This window comes from Silurus meridionalis, chromosome 24 (assembly GCF_014805685.1).
Source record: "Silurus meridionalis isolate SWU-2019-XX chromosome 24, ASM1480568v1, whole genome shotgun sequence".
NCBI lineage: Eukaryota > Metazoa > Chordata > Actinopteri > Siluriformes > Siluridae > Silurus > Silurus meridionalis.
The window spans coordinates 12,468,743-12,483,866 of NC_060907.1; the positions used below are offsets into that span (position 1 = coordinate 12,468,743).

General features: G+C 36.0%; 1 protein-coding gene across 2 annotated transcripts; it reads left to right on the forward strand.

Annotated features, from left to right (window-relative positions):
• Positions 1 to 1,212: 1,212 nt before the first annotated feature.
• On the forward strand, positions 1,213 to 14,755 carry LOC124377808 (interleukin-1 receptor type 1-like). Of its 2 annotated transcripts, XM_046837099.1 has the most exons (11): positions 1,213 to 1,325; positions 1,753 to 1,839; positions 6,841 to 7,042; positions 7,375 to 7,546; positions 8,695 to 8,848; positions 9,556 to 9,615; positions 9,713 to 9,845; positions 11,393 to 11,535; positions 12,203 to 12,337; positions 12,545 to 12,709; positions 13,173 to 14,755. In XM_046837099.1, exons 2-11 carry the CDS (start codon positions 1,776 to 1,778, stop codon positions 13,382 to 13,384), a joined length of 1,440 nt encoding a protein of 479 aa, XP_046693055.1. In that variant the 5' UTR covers positions 1,213 to 1,325; positions 1,753 to 1,775; the 3' UTR covers positions 13,385 to 14,755. The 2 variants fall into 2 exon arrangements, with proteins under 2 accessions (XP_046693055.1, XP_046693054.1); XM_046837098.1 differs by lacking the exon at positions 1,213 to 1,325 and having other exon boundaries at positions 1,567 to 1,839.
• The last annotated feature ends 369 nt before the right edge of the window (positions 14,756 to 15,124 follow it).

The following is a 15,124-nucleotide window of genomic DNA, read 5'->3' on the forward strand; positions in this document are numbered from 1 at the left end:
CGCACAATTTCTTTTACAAATTAATGATTTAATTCATTTATTCATTCATACAAATCATTGTATTAATAGATTGGTGTGTTAATAGTAACGTTAAAGTCTTTTCACATAAACGGATTTGATCAAGCAAAGAATCTTGCGATAAAAATAATAATAGAAACATTATAGCCATTATAAATCATAGTACTTTAGATTCTTAAGTACATTTAAAGGCAAATAAATTTAAAGGAAAGTTTATAGGGAGCACTTTTGACTGCATTGTCAAATCTGTCCAAACTGACTGCATTTGATAAACAACTGTTTTGGTAATACTAACAGAAGCATGTTGTGAATCCAAAGAAGAAGCGCATACATTAGATGCACAAACAGATCGCTGGATTTAGAAATCATTGTGTGCTTTTCATTTGCACAGCATTTGTTGCTCGGCAACCTCTATCAGGAATTAAGTTGGAGAAGATACAGATACAGAAATAGACCTGGTGAATGGAAATAACAAGATTTAAATACACAAATAGAATTTGTTTGTTCTCAGTAACCAATTAATCCTGGTCAGGGTGAATTTGGAGTCTATTCTCGAAAAACATGGCCGAAAGTGTGTATACAACCTTTATCACACTACAACACATATTTACACCTAGCGGCAATATAGAGCTCATGACCCACCTATATGTTAATAGACTTTCTGCTATTGATCAGAAGACCCGGAGTTCAAATCCCAGCTCCTTCATGTTGCCACCAAAACATGTTTTCCTCTGATTGTGTCTGGATTGAAGTGTTACATGAAGTGAAATGGTTTAAAGTACACAATGTGGCCTAAAAAGACGTATTCACTCAACCATCACACCCATATTTGGCTCATTCTCAAAACAGTGGCACCATTTGGCATCAAAGCACACAGTTGTGTAGAGTTTATTATAATGTTGACTCATTACAGTTTCCCTTTTCTGGAACTAATCTGCCTAAACACGTTCACAACGTTCCTGTATAGTAACAAAGACATTTTCTCAATCATACTGAGCTGAGCTTAAGCCAGACTAACCATAAAATAAAGTAAAATATAGAGCATTTTTTATAAAGCAGGATGATAAAAAAAACTCATGTGGGCGTGAATGCCAAGTCAAAAACCCCATAAATGGTTTATCTAAAAATGAAACCTAAGCTCAGGATCAAACCAGGGATCATTGAACGGCAAACAGTGAGAATAGCACCAACTGTACCAGTATACTAAACAAATCAGTGGATTACTGGTAATCTGGCTAGTAACTTTCAAGTCAGGTAGTCTTGTTTGGGGATATTTTGTGTTTTTTTCTTTACAGAAGCAAAAACTGGTATGTACTCTTAAGTAAATGTTACTTATTTAGATATGTGAAGGCTCCAGGCATCAAGTACTAAGTACTAATTTTTTACTAAATTCCACATTGGCTACTCCTTCTTTTGTAACTGGTTTTAGTGAGTCGACTCACGAAACTTACAGACTTCTGCTTTTGTGTCCTTTTTTCCTTTTTTTGGGTTTTTTCTTCTTTATAACCATGATTTTGCAACCATGAATTGCAGTAGTTGATGGTGTTGTACGAACTGGTTTGTGAATGTGTACAGCAAAAACTTACTTTGGTCAGAACTATGGCTAAGTGAAAGTAAAAGAGCAGTAAAACTAAACCTCGGTTAGATGTAGTCACACTGCTCATTCTGACTCAGTTCTCAATGGTTATCACTGCCTAACACCTGCTGCATTATTAACGTTATATTATTTTACAGCTACTTTTCTACTTCATGAGAAAATGTATTGTGCCTTGATGTTACTCACAACTGTGATCTTTTCTGTATCAGCTTTTATATGTGCAGGTAAGAACATTTCACTTCAATCCATTTTTAACTATTTACTATTATAATTATCAGTATTAGATTAGATTAGATTAGATTCAACTTTATTGTCATTACACATGTACAAGTACAAAGCAACGAAATGCAGTTTGGGTCTAACCAGAGTGCAATAACAGCAAGTGCAGGATATATAGTTTTAACATGAATTTACATAGTTAAATAAAATAAAATATAGACTATAAACAGAAATTTAAAGATGAATATGTACTATAAATGTAGTATACAGATGAATATATATGTACTGAAAACACAATATACAGATGAGTATATATATGTACTATAAATATAATTACAGATGAATATATATATATATATATATATATATATATATATATATATATATATATATATATATATATATATGTACTATAAATATAATTACAGATGAATATATATATATATATATATATATATATATATATATATATATATATATATATATGTACTATGAATATAATTACAGATGAATATGAATATATATGTACTATGAACAATAATATACAGATGAATATATATATATATATATATGTATTATGAACATGCTATACAGATGCCTATTACTATACACAGAGATTTACAGAAGGATGTAAGCGGTGGACATAATATTGCTATAACTATAAACAGAGAACGGGTGTATACAGTGCCCTCCACAATTATTGGCACCCCTGTTTAAGATGTGGTCGTGGACTTCAAAAAATTCTCCTTTTTAAAACAACATAGAACCCAAATGCAAAAAAAGAGAAAAATCCAACCTTTTATTTAAGTACATTACTTTGGTGGTAAAAAAATCACACATTTAGAAAAAAAAAAAAAACCTTGAAATCATGTGTGCCACAATTATTGGCACCCCTGATGTTAATACTTTGTACAACCTCCTTTTGCCAACAAGACAGCACTTAATCTCCTCCTATAACATTTCACAAGATTGGAGAACACAGAGAGGATTTTGACCATTCTTCTTTGCACAATCTTTCTAGATCATCCAGTGTCCTGGGTCCTCTCTTATGCACTCTTCTCTTTAGCTCGCCCCACAGGTTTTCGATTGGGTTGAGGTCTGGGGACTGAGATGGCCATGGGAGGACCTTGAGTTTGTGACTGCTGAACCACATTTGTGTAGATTTTGCCACATGTTTTGGATCATTATCCTGCTGAAAGACCCAATGACGACCCATCTTCAGCTTTCTGGCAGAGGCCATCAGGTTTTATTTAAAATATCCTGGTACTTCAAAGCGTTCATAATGCCATGCACCCTAACAAGGTTCCCAGGGCCTTTGGAAGAGAAACAGGCCCACAGCATCACAGATCCTCCACCATACTTCACGGTGGGCATGAGGTGCTTTTCGGCATACTCATCTTTTGTTTTACGCCAGACCCACTTAGAGTGTTTGTTGCCAAAAAGCTCAATCTTAGTCTCATCTGACCAAAGCACACGATCCCAGTTGAAGTCCCAGTACCGATTAGCAAAATCCAGACGTTTACGTTTGTAAGTGTTAGTGAGAAAAGGCTTTTTCCTTGCATGCCTCCCAAACAGCTTGTTGGCATGTAGAGAGCGTCTGATGGTTGTTTTGGAGACTCTGTGACCCCAAGATGCCACTCTTTGATGCAATTCTGTGACGGTGAGCTTGGGAAATTTTTTTACTTCTCTTACCATCCTCCTCACTGTGCGTTGTGGCAAGATAAACTTGGGACCTCTTCCAGCCTTGTTTGTCACTGTTCCAGTTGTTTTAAACTTCTTAATGATTCCTCTGACTGTAGATACCGGCAAGTTAAGGCGAGTGGCTATTTTCTTGTAGCCATTGCCTGACTTATGAAGGTCGACACACATCTGCCTTACTTGAATGGTGTGTTCTCTTGTCTTTGCCATGTTGACAAATGGGTAAGAGAATTAGGCCTCTGTGTCACGTCATATTTATACCCCAGGAAACAGGAAATCATGAATTACTAATTAAAAGTCCCTAGATACCCTGACCAACCTTAGCAACTACAGAAAAAAAAAACCAATAAAATTTTTCAGAGGAATTGTTAGGGGTGCCAATAATTGTGGGACACATGATTTCAAGTTTTTTCTTTTTCTAAATGTATGATTTTTTTTACCACCAAAGTTATGTACTTAAATGAAAGGTTGGATTTTTCTCTTTTTTTGCATTTGGGTTCTATGTTGTTTTAAAAAAAAGGAGAATTTTTAGAAGTCCACGACCACATCTTAAACAGGGGTGCCAATAATTGTGGAGGGCACTGTATATACAGTGGTAATAAGTTAATGGTGAGCAGCAATACAAAAAAGAGCAGTGTGCAAATGAGCAAGGTTTGTGTAAACAGTCCGTGCAATAACAAAGTGTGAGGTGAGAAATGATCAGTGTCTTGGTGAGCATACGTTTTTGTTCAGAGTCCATTAGCAAAGAGTGTGAGGTGTGGGGGGAATGTGGTAGTGTATCAGTGAGTGTCAGAGTTCACTAAAGGGACAGCTCTAGGAAAAAAGCTGTTCTTTAGTCTGCTGGTCCTGGTCCGGAGGCACCGGAGGCACCGGAAACTATTGTGATGAAGGTGATGATTTATATACTACTGTTACTACTACTACTACTACTACTACTACTACTACTATTAATAATAATAATAATAATAATAATAATAATAATAATATATTATTAGTAGTAATAGCAGATATAGGTGAACTAAAACAGTAGAAGTAAAAGAAGTAATAGTATTTTTAATAGGACAAGTATTAGTTGTAGTATTATTAGTAGTAGTAAAACTGATAGTGTAGTAGTAGCAGAAGTAGTAATAGTCATAGTTGTAGTAGTAGTAGCAGTAGTGGTGGTGGTGGTGGTGTGGTGGTGGTGGCAGTAGCAGTGGTGGCAGCAGTGGCAGTAGCAGTGGTGGTGGCAGTGGTAGTAGTGGCAGTGGTAGCAGTGGTGGTGGCAGTAGTGGTGGCAGTAGCAGCAGTGGTGGTGGTGGTGGCAGTAGTGGTGGTGGTGGTAGTGGCAGTGGTGGCAGCAGTGGCAGTAGCAGTAGTGGTGGCAGTAGTGGTGGTGGCAGTGGTGGCAGTAGTAGTAGTGGTAGTAGTAGTAGTGGTAGTAGTAGTAGTAGTGTAGTAGTGGTAATCATAAAGAAAGAAAGTAGTAGTATTAGTAGTAGTAGTGGTAGTAGTAGTGGTAGTAGTAGTAGTAGTAGTAGTAGTAGTAGTAGTAGTGGTGGTAGTAGTAGTAGTAGTAGTAGTAATCATAAAGAAAGAAAGAAAACATGTTTATGCTTGTCACATGTACTTTTTACAGCACATTGAACTTTCTTGTCATATCCCAGAAATGCTAGAAAGCTAGTGTCTGAGCGGAGTGTCAGCAATCTTACAGTGCCCCTGGAGCACAGAGAGCTAAGGGCCTTGATCAAGGGCCCCAAGAGTGGCAGCTTGGTGATAACCGGCTTCAACTCCTGACCTTCCGATCAGTAACCCAGGGAGCCTTAACCACTAAACTACCACCTCCTGCACTTAGCTCAGGGAGATTGCAGATACTGCATCATATGTCCCTTAATGAATTTTCCCAAAATTATTAAAGAAAACACAGAATCAAAAGCAAAAGTTACAAACAGGAAGTACAAATCAAGGAACTTGCAAAATAAGGATTAGACTTAAATAATAATAAAAAAAAGTACAATACATTTATAAAAAGACTTTCAATAAACAAAAATCCTAAGCACGTAAATAGACATACAAATAAAGGTATAAACAACAGGTGAGTACATTTACCAAATACATCAGTGACAGAACGGCATGAGACTTGCATCACGACAAAAGACACATGTAAATGTAAACCAAAGGACATTCAGGGGGTAATGTAAACTAAAACTCACTATTTGCTGAGAAATATATATATTTTTATTAAAAATATCAGCCAAATTGTGAACTAGGTGCCTTGTTTCCTCAGAGCAGATTAATAAATAAAAATATATATTTTTAATGTTATTCAATACACATGGGAGTTTATCAAAATATCTGGATGCAGCATCAAATAATTTATATGTGGAAAGAAACTGGACATTATTGTGATGGACAGAGGGACCACAGTAGATAATCTCATTTAATGCCCTCATGTTTAAATACGTTACAGCATTTTCTGATATGACTGTACACAATTTCTGCATTAGAAACAAATTTGTGGCAACACTCAATCAATATGCCGGCATTAATATAATTAAGTCAAGTCTAGTTTATTTCTATAACACTTTTCACAACAGACATTGTCTCAAAGCAGCTTTACAGAAATCAACAGTTAAGGTGAATGGTGTGTATTTATTCCTGATGAGCAGCCGTGGCGACTGTGGCAAGAAAAAACTCCCCCTAGATGTTATGAGGAAGAAACCTTGAGAGGAACCAGACTCAAAATTGGAACCCATCCTCATTTGGGTGACATCAAGAGTTTGATCATAAATCTTTCAACAATACAGAACACTGGAGAGTGAGAACTAACATGAGTTCTTTCTACAGTCTTTATGGTTATAAAACTAGGAGCTACTGAGCTCAACATTTGTGATCATCACAGATCCAACACTAGCTTCTCCATGCCAGAGCCTTTAAACACTCCATGAGGTCCAATGTCAAAACTACACACATGTAGTGGGATCCAATTGGCACTGGTACATCTCTAGATGGTTCGGGATGTTTGCGAGTTCGGCATCTACTTCTTCAAAGATCCATAATCTTCATGAGGTGGGACGTGACTGGAGCTGGCCAACCTCAGGATGCCTCGGGATGGGGAGGGAAAGAGAAGCAGTGGAGAGAAATTAGCGTAGCTGCTGTTCATGATATTAACAGCACAAGTTGATAATGTGCATGTGATCATATAAATCATGAATATAATACATATAATAATTTATAAATTGATACATATCAACAAGAGTAATACTTAAGAATAATAAGACAGTTAATGACAATATCACTAATCAGCATTGATTTAATTTCTTTTACAGAGCACCAGGTAAACACTACCACTGTTAAAGGCGAAGCTACTATTCTCTTCTGTGAGTCAGACCTGAACAATGAAACTTTAACGCTCACATGGACTAAAGATAATCACACTTTGCAGCCGAGCCCACGCATCAGAATTCAAGGCCAATTATTGTGGCTTTTGAACACTACATTGTCCGATGGTGGTCTTTACGTATGCCTCAGGTAACGAAAATAAAATGCATTTCACTGTAGCTTTCCTCAGTGTACCACAATCTGTTCAATTAACACTGTACGTTATCTAATTCAATGCCAATGCTAGATTAGATTATGATGGAAATGACCATATGAGCAAATGTTATGTTCAAACATTTATGCAGTATTATACTGCAAAATAGACAAATATATATCCATTATATATATATATATATATATATATATATATATATATATATATATATATATATATATATATATATATATAACCTTTGCACTCTGGGTGATTATAAATGAATCGCACTTCTTTACATTGACCATTGAATTTCTGTGATTAACAGCACCAACTCAACCTTCAGCATGGAATCACGAACATTACTTGATGTCAAGGATGGACTTTGTCCATATTTCGAAAACATTAAGTTGATACTGGAGGAAGACAACTTCACCATTTCCTGTAATGATGAAGTAATTCCAGTTCTGGGCCAGATAATGGAAGTGCAGTGGTGGAAGGTCAGGCATGCTAATTTGTTTATGTTGCTCTGTATGAGAATGTAAACCAGCCACATCATTATATTATATTGATTGTAAGTACACTTCTGGGCAGAAAAAAAAAATTCAAAAGGAGTGGTAGCTCAGTGGTTAAGGCTCTGGGTTACTGATGGGAAGGTCGGGGGTTCAAGCCCCGGTATTGCCAAGCTGCCACTCTTGGGCCCTTGAGCAAGGCCCTTAACCCTCTGTGCTCCAGGGGTGCTGTATCATGAGTGACCCCAGCTTCTGAGCAAGTTGGGATATGTGAAGAAAGAATTTTACTGTCCTTTAATGTATATGTGACAAATAAAGGTTATTCTATTCTATAAAAAGGGACACAATATTAAACCTTTATTAGTCTTAACATCAAATCAGAACATGAGGAAGTTAAACAAATGCACTTTATCGGGCTCCAACAAACTGCTTTGGGAAAATCTAGAAACAAGGAAATGTAGTCTTTTTGTACACAACATTTAAATCATGATCATTATTAAAATATTTGATGTAAAAATCAACAAACGGATGGGGTCTACTTCAACTACTCATCAACTTAAGCCATTAGCATTAAATGAAACAACATGGATTCCACTTTTTGTAAAGACCATTAAAGATGATAATTTCCCCATGTTGGGACCGGGACCATTTTTAGCTCAGGCATATCATAATGTTTCTGTATGACTTTGTTTAATTCATTAATTGCTGATTGCTCTTTACTGTACATTTTTGATTTTTGCACAGTATAGTATATCGTATACTGTGTATATATTACAATGTGAATATACTACAATGCGTTGATCAGACGTGTCTATAAAGACAATGCATTTTCTCCGAACACGCCCCCCCTCACCCTCTTTTATTTTTTTCTTCTTCCTCATATAATACAAGTCCAGCTGCCTAAACATACCATATGTTACCTTCCATTTCTTGAATTGAAAGAAGAAATTAGATATATCTTATTATATCTTAATATTGTCTTATTATATTTATCATAAGTCATGAAAGAAAGAAAGAAAGAAAGAAAGAAAGAAAGAAAGAAAGAAAGAAAGAAAGAAAGAAAGAAAGAAAGAAAGAAAGAAAGAAAGAAAGAAAGAAACTGCAGTTTCGTCTTTTTCTTGTTTGTTTGTTTGCAGGACTGCAAGTCAACAGGCAAACAAGGTATCGACTTCAATCTTTATAATGTGTCCATGAGCGATGAAGGCAACTACACATGTAAGGTCATCTTTAGATATGAAGATATAAACTACACAGCATCTTACCCATTTCAGGTCACAGTAATAAAGAAAGGTGAGTGACAGTCTATATGAACAAATAAATAAAAAAAAACATAATCTATATATTTTTTTTTTATATAAAAATTTGCATTCATTCAATTCATGAACCAGCAAGAAAGCAGTTTGACTTTGCACATGTGCCTTCAAAAATAAATGTGATAATTAAAAATAATTTTAGAATACTTTTTGTGATATTTATTACTAATAAATGCATAAAGTATTTTAAAACACATAACGATTTTTAGGCTTATTTTAGATCTTTTGTTTATTTATTAATGATTATTATTATTATTATTATTATTTTTTATTTTTTATTTTATATATATATATATATATATATATATATATATATATATATATATATATATATATATATATATATATATATATTATACTGTATATTAATATCTTTCTAGAAATAATTAATATTAAAATATCAACTAAAATAACAGGCAAACAATCATATAAAATGTATATATATTTTACATTTATTAAATGTTTGCCAGGCAACATTGCATGCCTTTCAGCCTGTTAGTAACAAAAAAAGTTATACATATTTTGCTAGCAATAATTTTTTTTTCTGACTTGCCATTGAATTTCATCCTCTCTAAAATGACAGATAAAACAAATTTAAAAAGACATTTTCACGCAAATGTTGCAACAAGAACGTAGCATAAACACAAAAAAATTTATTCTGAGAATGTTTTGAATTTTGCCCAGAACCCGTAAAGAAGCCTCGGGTATTACAACCTCGTAACAAAACACTGCACGTCAAGCCAGGCAAGTTGTTACTGAAAGTTCATATGTGTCAAGTATACTTCATTTTCTGAATAACATTCTCTTTATAAATATTTGCATCATTTTGCAATTGTTGCAGGGGAGGAATTAAAACTGGAGTGCACTGTGTTCATTGGTATTGGAGAGGAAACAAAGGAGGAAACCAATATATACTGGATGATAAATGACAATTTTATCGAAGCATACCCAGAGCTCAAGGAGTCCTTAATTATGTAAGCAATGTCCAGACTTCATATTAAACTGCATATAATAATATTTGCTGCAGAGCCCGAGATGTGTGATATGATGCATTATCATTCTGAAGTAAATTTTATTTACAATAACACACAGAATTTTAATTTCTCTTTCAACACACTGAAATTACCAGCACATTATTATTATTATTAATAATAATATTATACTTATAAGTAGTAGTAGTAGTAGTAGTAGTAGTAGTAGTATTTAGAGTGCAATTACTTAGTTAGTTTTGTGTTATTAGTACATTATAGGAGTCATAAAGATTGGAAATAGAAATTGTTCCATCAGGCTCTGTTTTTGACAAGTAGAAAATGCTAAGTGACATATTACCAAGAAACCACAAAGACAGAAAGAAGTTATTAATGTAATTCTGACAAATACAGAAGTGATAACGTGAGAAAAATGCTGAATAAGCGTCTCCTTACAAAATGACCATATCAACAGTTTACAACAATGCATTCATTTTCAGTTTATGGGAAACCTCTACGTGTATGTACTTACTATAGAAAGAACTTGCAGACATAAACGCTTCCAGATCTGGCATTATCTACTTATCAACGGTGGTTGGCCAATTAGAACTGAGCATTCAGTACTGCAGTGGCATGATATGTTTATTAATGAATCAATAATTGTATTTCACTTCAGCTTGGATGTTAGTGAAATGTATAGCTTTACGGTTCCCTGACCAACAGTTACTGGGTTTGTGGGTTTCCACATGTTGTCCCTAATATTGCATGGGTTTCCAGAGGGATGGTTTTCCTCCAGTTTTTTCTCACTACCCAAAACCATGCAGTTAGACATATTGATTTCTCTAAATATCCCTTATGTGTGAATGTGCATTCCCTGAATTCTCTGGCCTTGAGCATATTGTTATGTAAACCAAATCTAGATTCACCCTGATGAGTAAGAATATTTGTGCATTACTTAATATATGTCTGTTTTGTGATGGAATAGTGTTTACAAGAGTGAAAGGGAAAGTTTATAGGACTGTGGTAACACCTGTGATGTTGTATGGTTTAGAGACACTGGTGTTGAGTAAAAGACAGGAGGTGGAGCTGGAGGTAGCAGAGCTGAAGATGTTGAGGTTTTCATTGTAGTGATGAGGATGAACAGGATTAGAAATGAGTTTATTAGAGGGACAGCGCATGTTGGAAGTTTTGGAAACAAGGTGAGGGAGGTGAGATTGAGATGGTTTGGACATGTGCAGAGGAGAGACATGGGGTATATCGGTAGGGGAATGCTGAGGATGGAGGCACCAGGAAGGAGGAAAAGAGGAAGACCAAGGAGGAGATTTATGGATGTGGTGAGGGAAGACATGCAGGTAGTTGGTTTGAAAGAGGCAGATGTAGAGGACAGGGGGTATGGAGACAGATGATCCACTGTGGCGACCCCTAATGGGAGAAGCCGAAAGAAGAAGACGACTTAATGAATGTCTGTTTCCAAGATAAACAGCTTTCTAGGTAATATAATTCATGGAACTCTTTCTGTGTCAAATTATATGTCTCTGCTCTTCTTTTCACAGAGAGACAAGAGAGAATGTGTCGGTATTTGGCCATTCAACACTGTCCATTTCCAAAGTTTTGCCTGAATTCTTTGGAGTACCTTTTCAGTGCACCGTTTTAAATCCCAGTGGAGGGGACATGGGCTTGGTGTGGCTCAGCCAAGGTAATGGTTTTATAACTAGAACAAACATTGTTAAAAAATACACATCTTTGTACAATTATGTATTTCTCATAATGTTCCTTCAATATTAAACCGATCAGGCATAACATTATGATATTATAACATTATGAACGGTGAAGTGAATATCACCGATTATCTCTTCATCATTGCACCTGTTAGTGTGTGGTGTATTTATTAGGCAGCAGGTGAACATTTTGTTCTCAATGTCGATTTGATTTAGAAGCAGGCAAAATGGTAAGCTTAAGGATTTGAGCGAATTTGACAAATTGTGATGTCCAGACCACTGAGTCAGAGCATCTCCAAAACTTGTGGGCTGTTCCTGATCTGCAGTGGTCAGCATCTATCAAAAGTGCTCCAAGGAAGGAACAGTGGTGCACTGGTGACATTGTCATGGGTGGCCGAGGCTTATTGATCCATGTGGGAAGCGAAGGCTGGTCTGTGTGGTTCAGTCCAACAGATGAGCTCATGTGGCTCAAATTTCTGTAGAAGTTAATGCTGTTAATGCGCCATGAGTCAGGACTGTTTTGGCAGCAAAAGGGGACCAACACAATATTAGGCAGGTGGTCAACCATGCCTGGTTCTGTATGATTTTTATATGTAGCATTATGCAGCATCATGTATAACCATTGGCCTTTTTCTTTCTATACAGATGATAACACCATCCATTCATGGCTGATTATTGTTTCGCTCCTGATATCAGTAACTGTTGTAGGTGCTGTCCTACTGATAGTCTTTAAAATAGATCTAATTCTAGCGTATCGTCTTCATTGTGGAAAAAACAAAAGTAAGTATACCATCATGTCTACTGCCAGGCATTGGTGTTTACACCACATATATATTATTTAGGTATATAGTAGTATAAAACTAAAAACATTGTGATTGCTAAATCATCTAGTAAAAATGCGTATGCATTAATGCATAAAAACATTTAATGAAACAGTGACAAACTGATTAGATTCATTTCAATCTGCTTTCTAATTTTGTATCGCAGCCCCTCAAGAGGAAAGACCATACAATGCGTATGTGTTGTATCTCCAATGCAAATGTCCTGGATCGTCTTCAGCTGAGGACTTGGCTCTGAGGATTTTACCTAAGATGTTGGAGCAGCAGCATCACCTCAAACTGTTCATACAAGGCCGTGACACAGAGACAGAAGGTAGACTATCTGTTTAATTTTTTTTTTTTTTTTTTTAGGCACATTAAGGATAAGTAATATCTCTAGCTAGAAGCTAATTGTCTATGCTCTTTGTGTAGAAGAAATGGCTTTATCTCTCTTTCTGCCTCTGGTGTTTGTGGGCTCATGCATGGGCGGATAGCACTTTGCCCTGAATGTGATGTAATACTATGAAGGAGCATGCACAGCATTTGGTACAATTGGCATGCTTTAGGTGTAGGCTATATGTTAAAACTCTGTTGGTAGCTGTTGTATAAAGAGTGAGAATGGCCTGCTAGGATGCAATTGGCAGATGAGCTGTGGAGAGTATGGAAAAAAAAATAGGAGTCATGTTGGTAAAACTGTAGCATAAGTGATTGTACATCGCTTTTAACACTTTTTTTCCTTAGTGATTTAAAGTCAAATTGTAAGTTATAATGTATGATGTATGTTGTTTTGGCTACAGTGGGTGTCACCAACATAAGTGATGTTCTGAGCCAGAGCAAGGTGGTGGTGCTCATCCTTCCAGGCAATGATGGAGAAGAGAATTTGATTCCATTAAATCAAGGTCAAAACAGGCTTGAAGAATCACAACTCGCGGGCCTTTTTTCTGACATCACCTCCTCCGGCGTTCCACTTCTTCTCGTGAAAGTGGGGAAAATGCTGATTATTCTCTGATGCCGGAGTCAATCCAGTCCATCATTAAAAAGGACAGAGTGCTGAAGTGGAAGCCAACAGTGCAACCCAATGGTCATTTCTGGAAGAAGCTCAGATATCACATGACCTGAGAGCATGTCTCTGTATATCACCATGCAATAATAATAATAATAATATTAATAATAATAATAATAATAATAACAACTAAGTACACAGCTTTACAGAATTATGCAGTTCTAATATACTTAAGCATCGTCTAAACAATACTTTTCACCATGATTTTTGCAGTGCACGTGTAATTTTATATGTTGTAATTATACTGTTATTATACGATACAGTCTTTCTGTAGTTCCACCTCCAATAGCCATAAGAATCTAAACCAGAAATAAATTCAGTGTAGACCAAGAATTTAGGAAATGAAGACCTAGAAATATAAACCACTTTTACTTCCTTCTTTTACTCCCTTTACTTCTTTATAACAAAACAGATGTCAGAGCTCTTTTGTGTACCGTTAAACACATTTATTATAGACATATCGTATACATAGACGTGTGCTCCTGTGCTCCAGGGCTGCTGTATCATCTCTGACCCCAGCTTCTGAGATGATACAGCAGCCCTGGAGCACAGAGGGTTAAGGGCCTTGCTCAAGGGCCCAAGAGTGGCAGCTTGGCGATACCTTCCGATCAGTAACCCAGCACCTCAACCTCTGAGCTACCACATGGCTTACTGAATGGTTTTAGAGATTTAAAGTTCACGTGAATTAATAAAGGGTTTGGAACAGATATCAGTAAGATTTGGTAAGAGTTCACTATTATATAGGATTACTCACTTTAGCCCTTTCCCCCATTTTTTAGATGATTGGTAACTCTAGAAAAACAAGACAGAATGCAACAACAACATGTAAAACCTTGAGGTAGAACAGTAGATTCAAGTTCACAAATGATGTTTTGGAAAGGAATTTGAAAAAGTCCAGACTATATTTTGTTTCGGCTGCTTTTTTAATGATTCCATGACCACTGTTGTCTCACATTCTTGATGGGCAGATTTTCTATAACCTATAATATTAATAATAATAATTAACATGGTAATGCATCAGGTAATGGTGCTGCTTCTCATCTCTACAGTTTCACCCTGAGCTCTGGTTACCGTCTGTGAGTTTCTCTGCAAGTTCACATGGTTTCTCCAGGTTCTCCGGTTCCTGAAAACCTGCTGGTGGATTGGCAATGTTAAATAGACTGCTGAATGAGCATGCAAATGTGTGCATGCCCTGCAATGGACTAGCATCCCATTCTGTCTGTGTTCCCACCTCATACCAATTACATCTGGGATCAGCTTTGAATTCTCAACCCCCTGAATCAGAATAACACAATAAATAAACCTTGATGTTATCTAGTGGATGTGGAATCAGTTCCTTACGTTATGTAATGTCTTTTGCACACTAGTTCTCAGGTTTTCAGATCAGTTTTGGTGTAAAATCACTGTGTATCTACTGACTGCTATAAACATAAGATTATTAAATGATGATAGATTTCTAATATGTATAGTCAGGTAGGAAATGCTCAAATAATATAGATAATGTATGAAATGTATTGCATATGTATTTCATTTGGATTCAAAGAAGCAATAGTGGATAATGAACACTCCAGGATGTGAGATGATTTGGGATAAAACACGCATGCAGCTGGTCCTGGGATTTGCATGGGAAGTGTTTTTCAGTGAAGCAAGATGCCTGCAGCTCGTTCATTTCGGTGAAATCCACAC

Coding starts and splice junctions, on each gene's coding strand:
- LOC124377808 (XM_046837099.1), top strand. CDS start 1,776: ATGTATTGTGCCTTGATGTTACTCACAACTGTGATCTTTTCTGTATCA. Junction 7,547..8,694: donor TGGAAGTGCAGTGGTGGAAG/GTCAGGCATGCT, acceptor GTTTGTTTGCAG/GACTGCAAGTCAACAGGCAA. Junction 9,846..11,392: donor CTCAAGGAGTCCTTAATTAT/GTAAGCAATGTC, acceptor TTCTTTTCACAG/AGAGACAAGAGAGAATGTGT.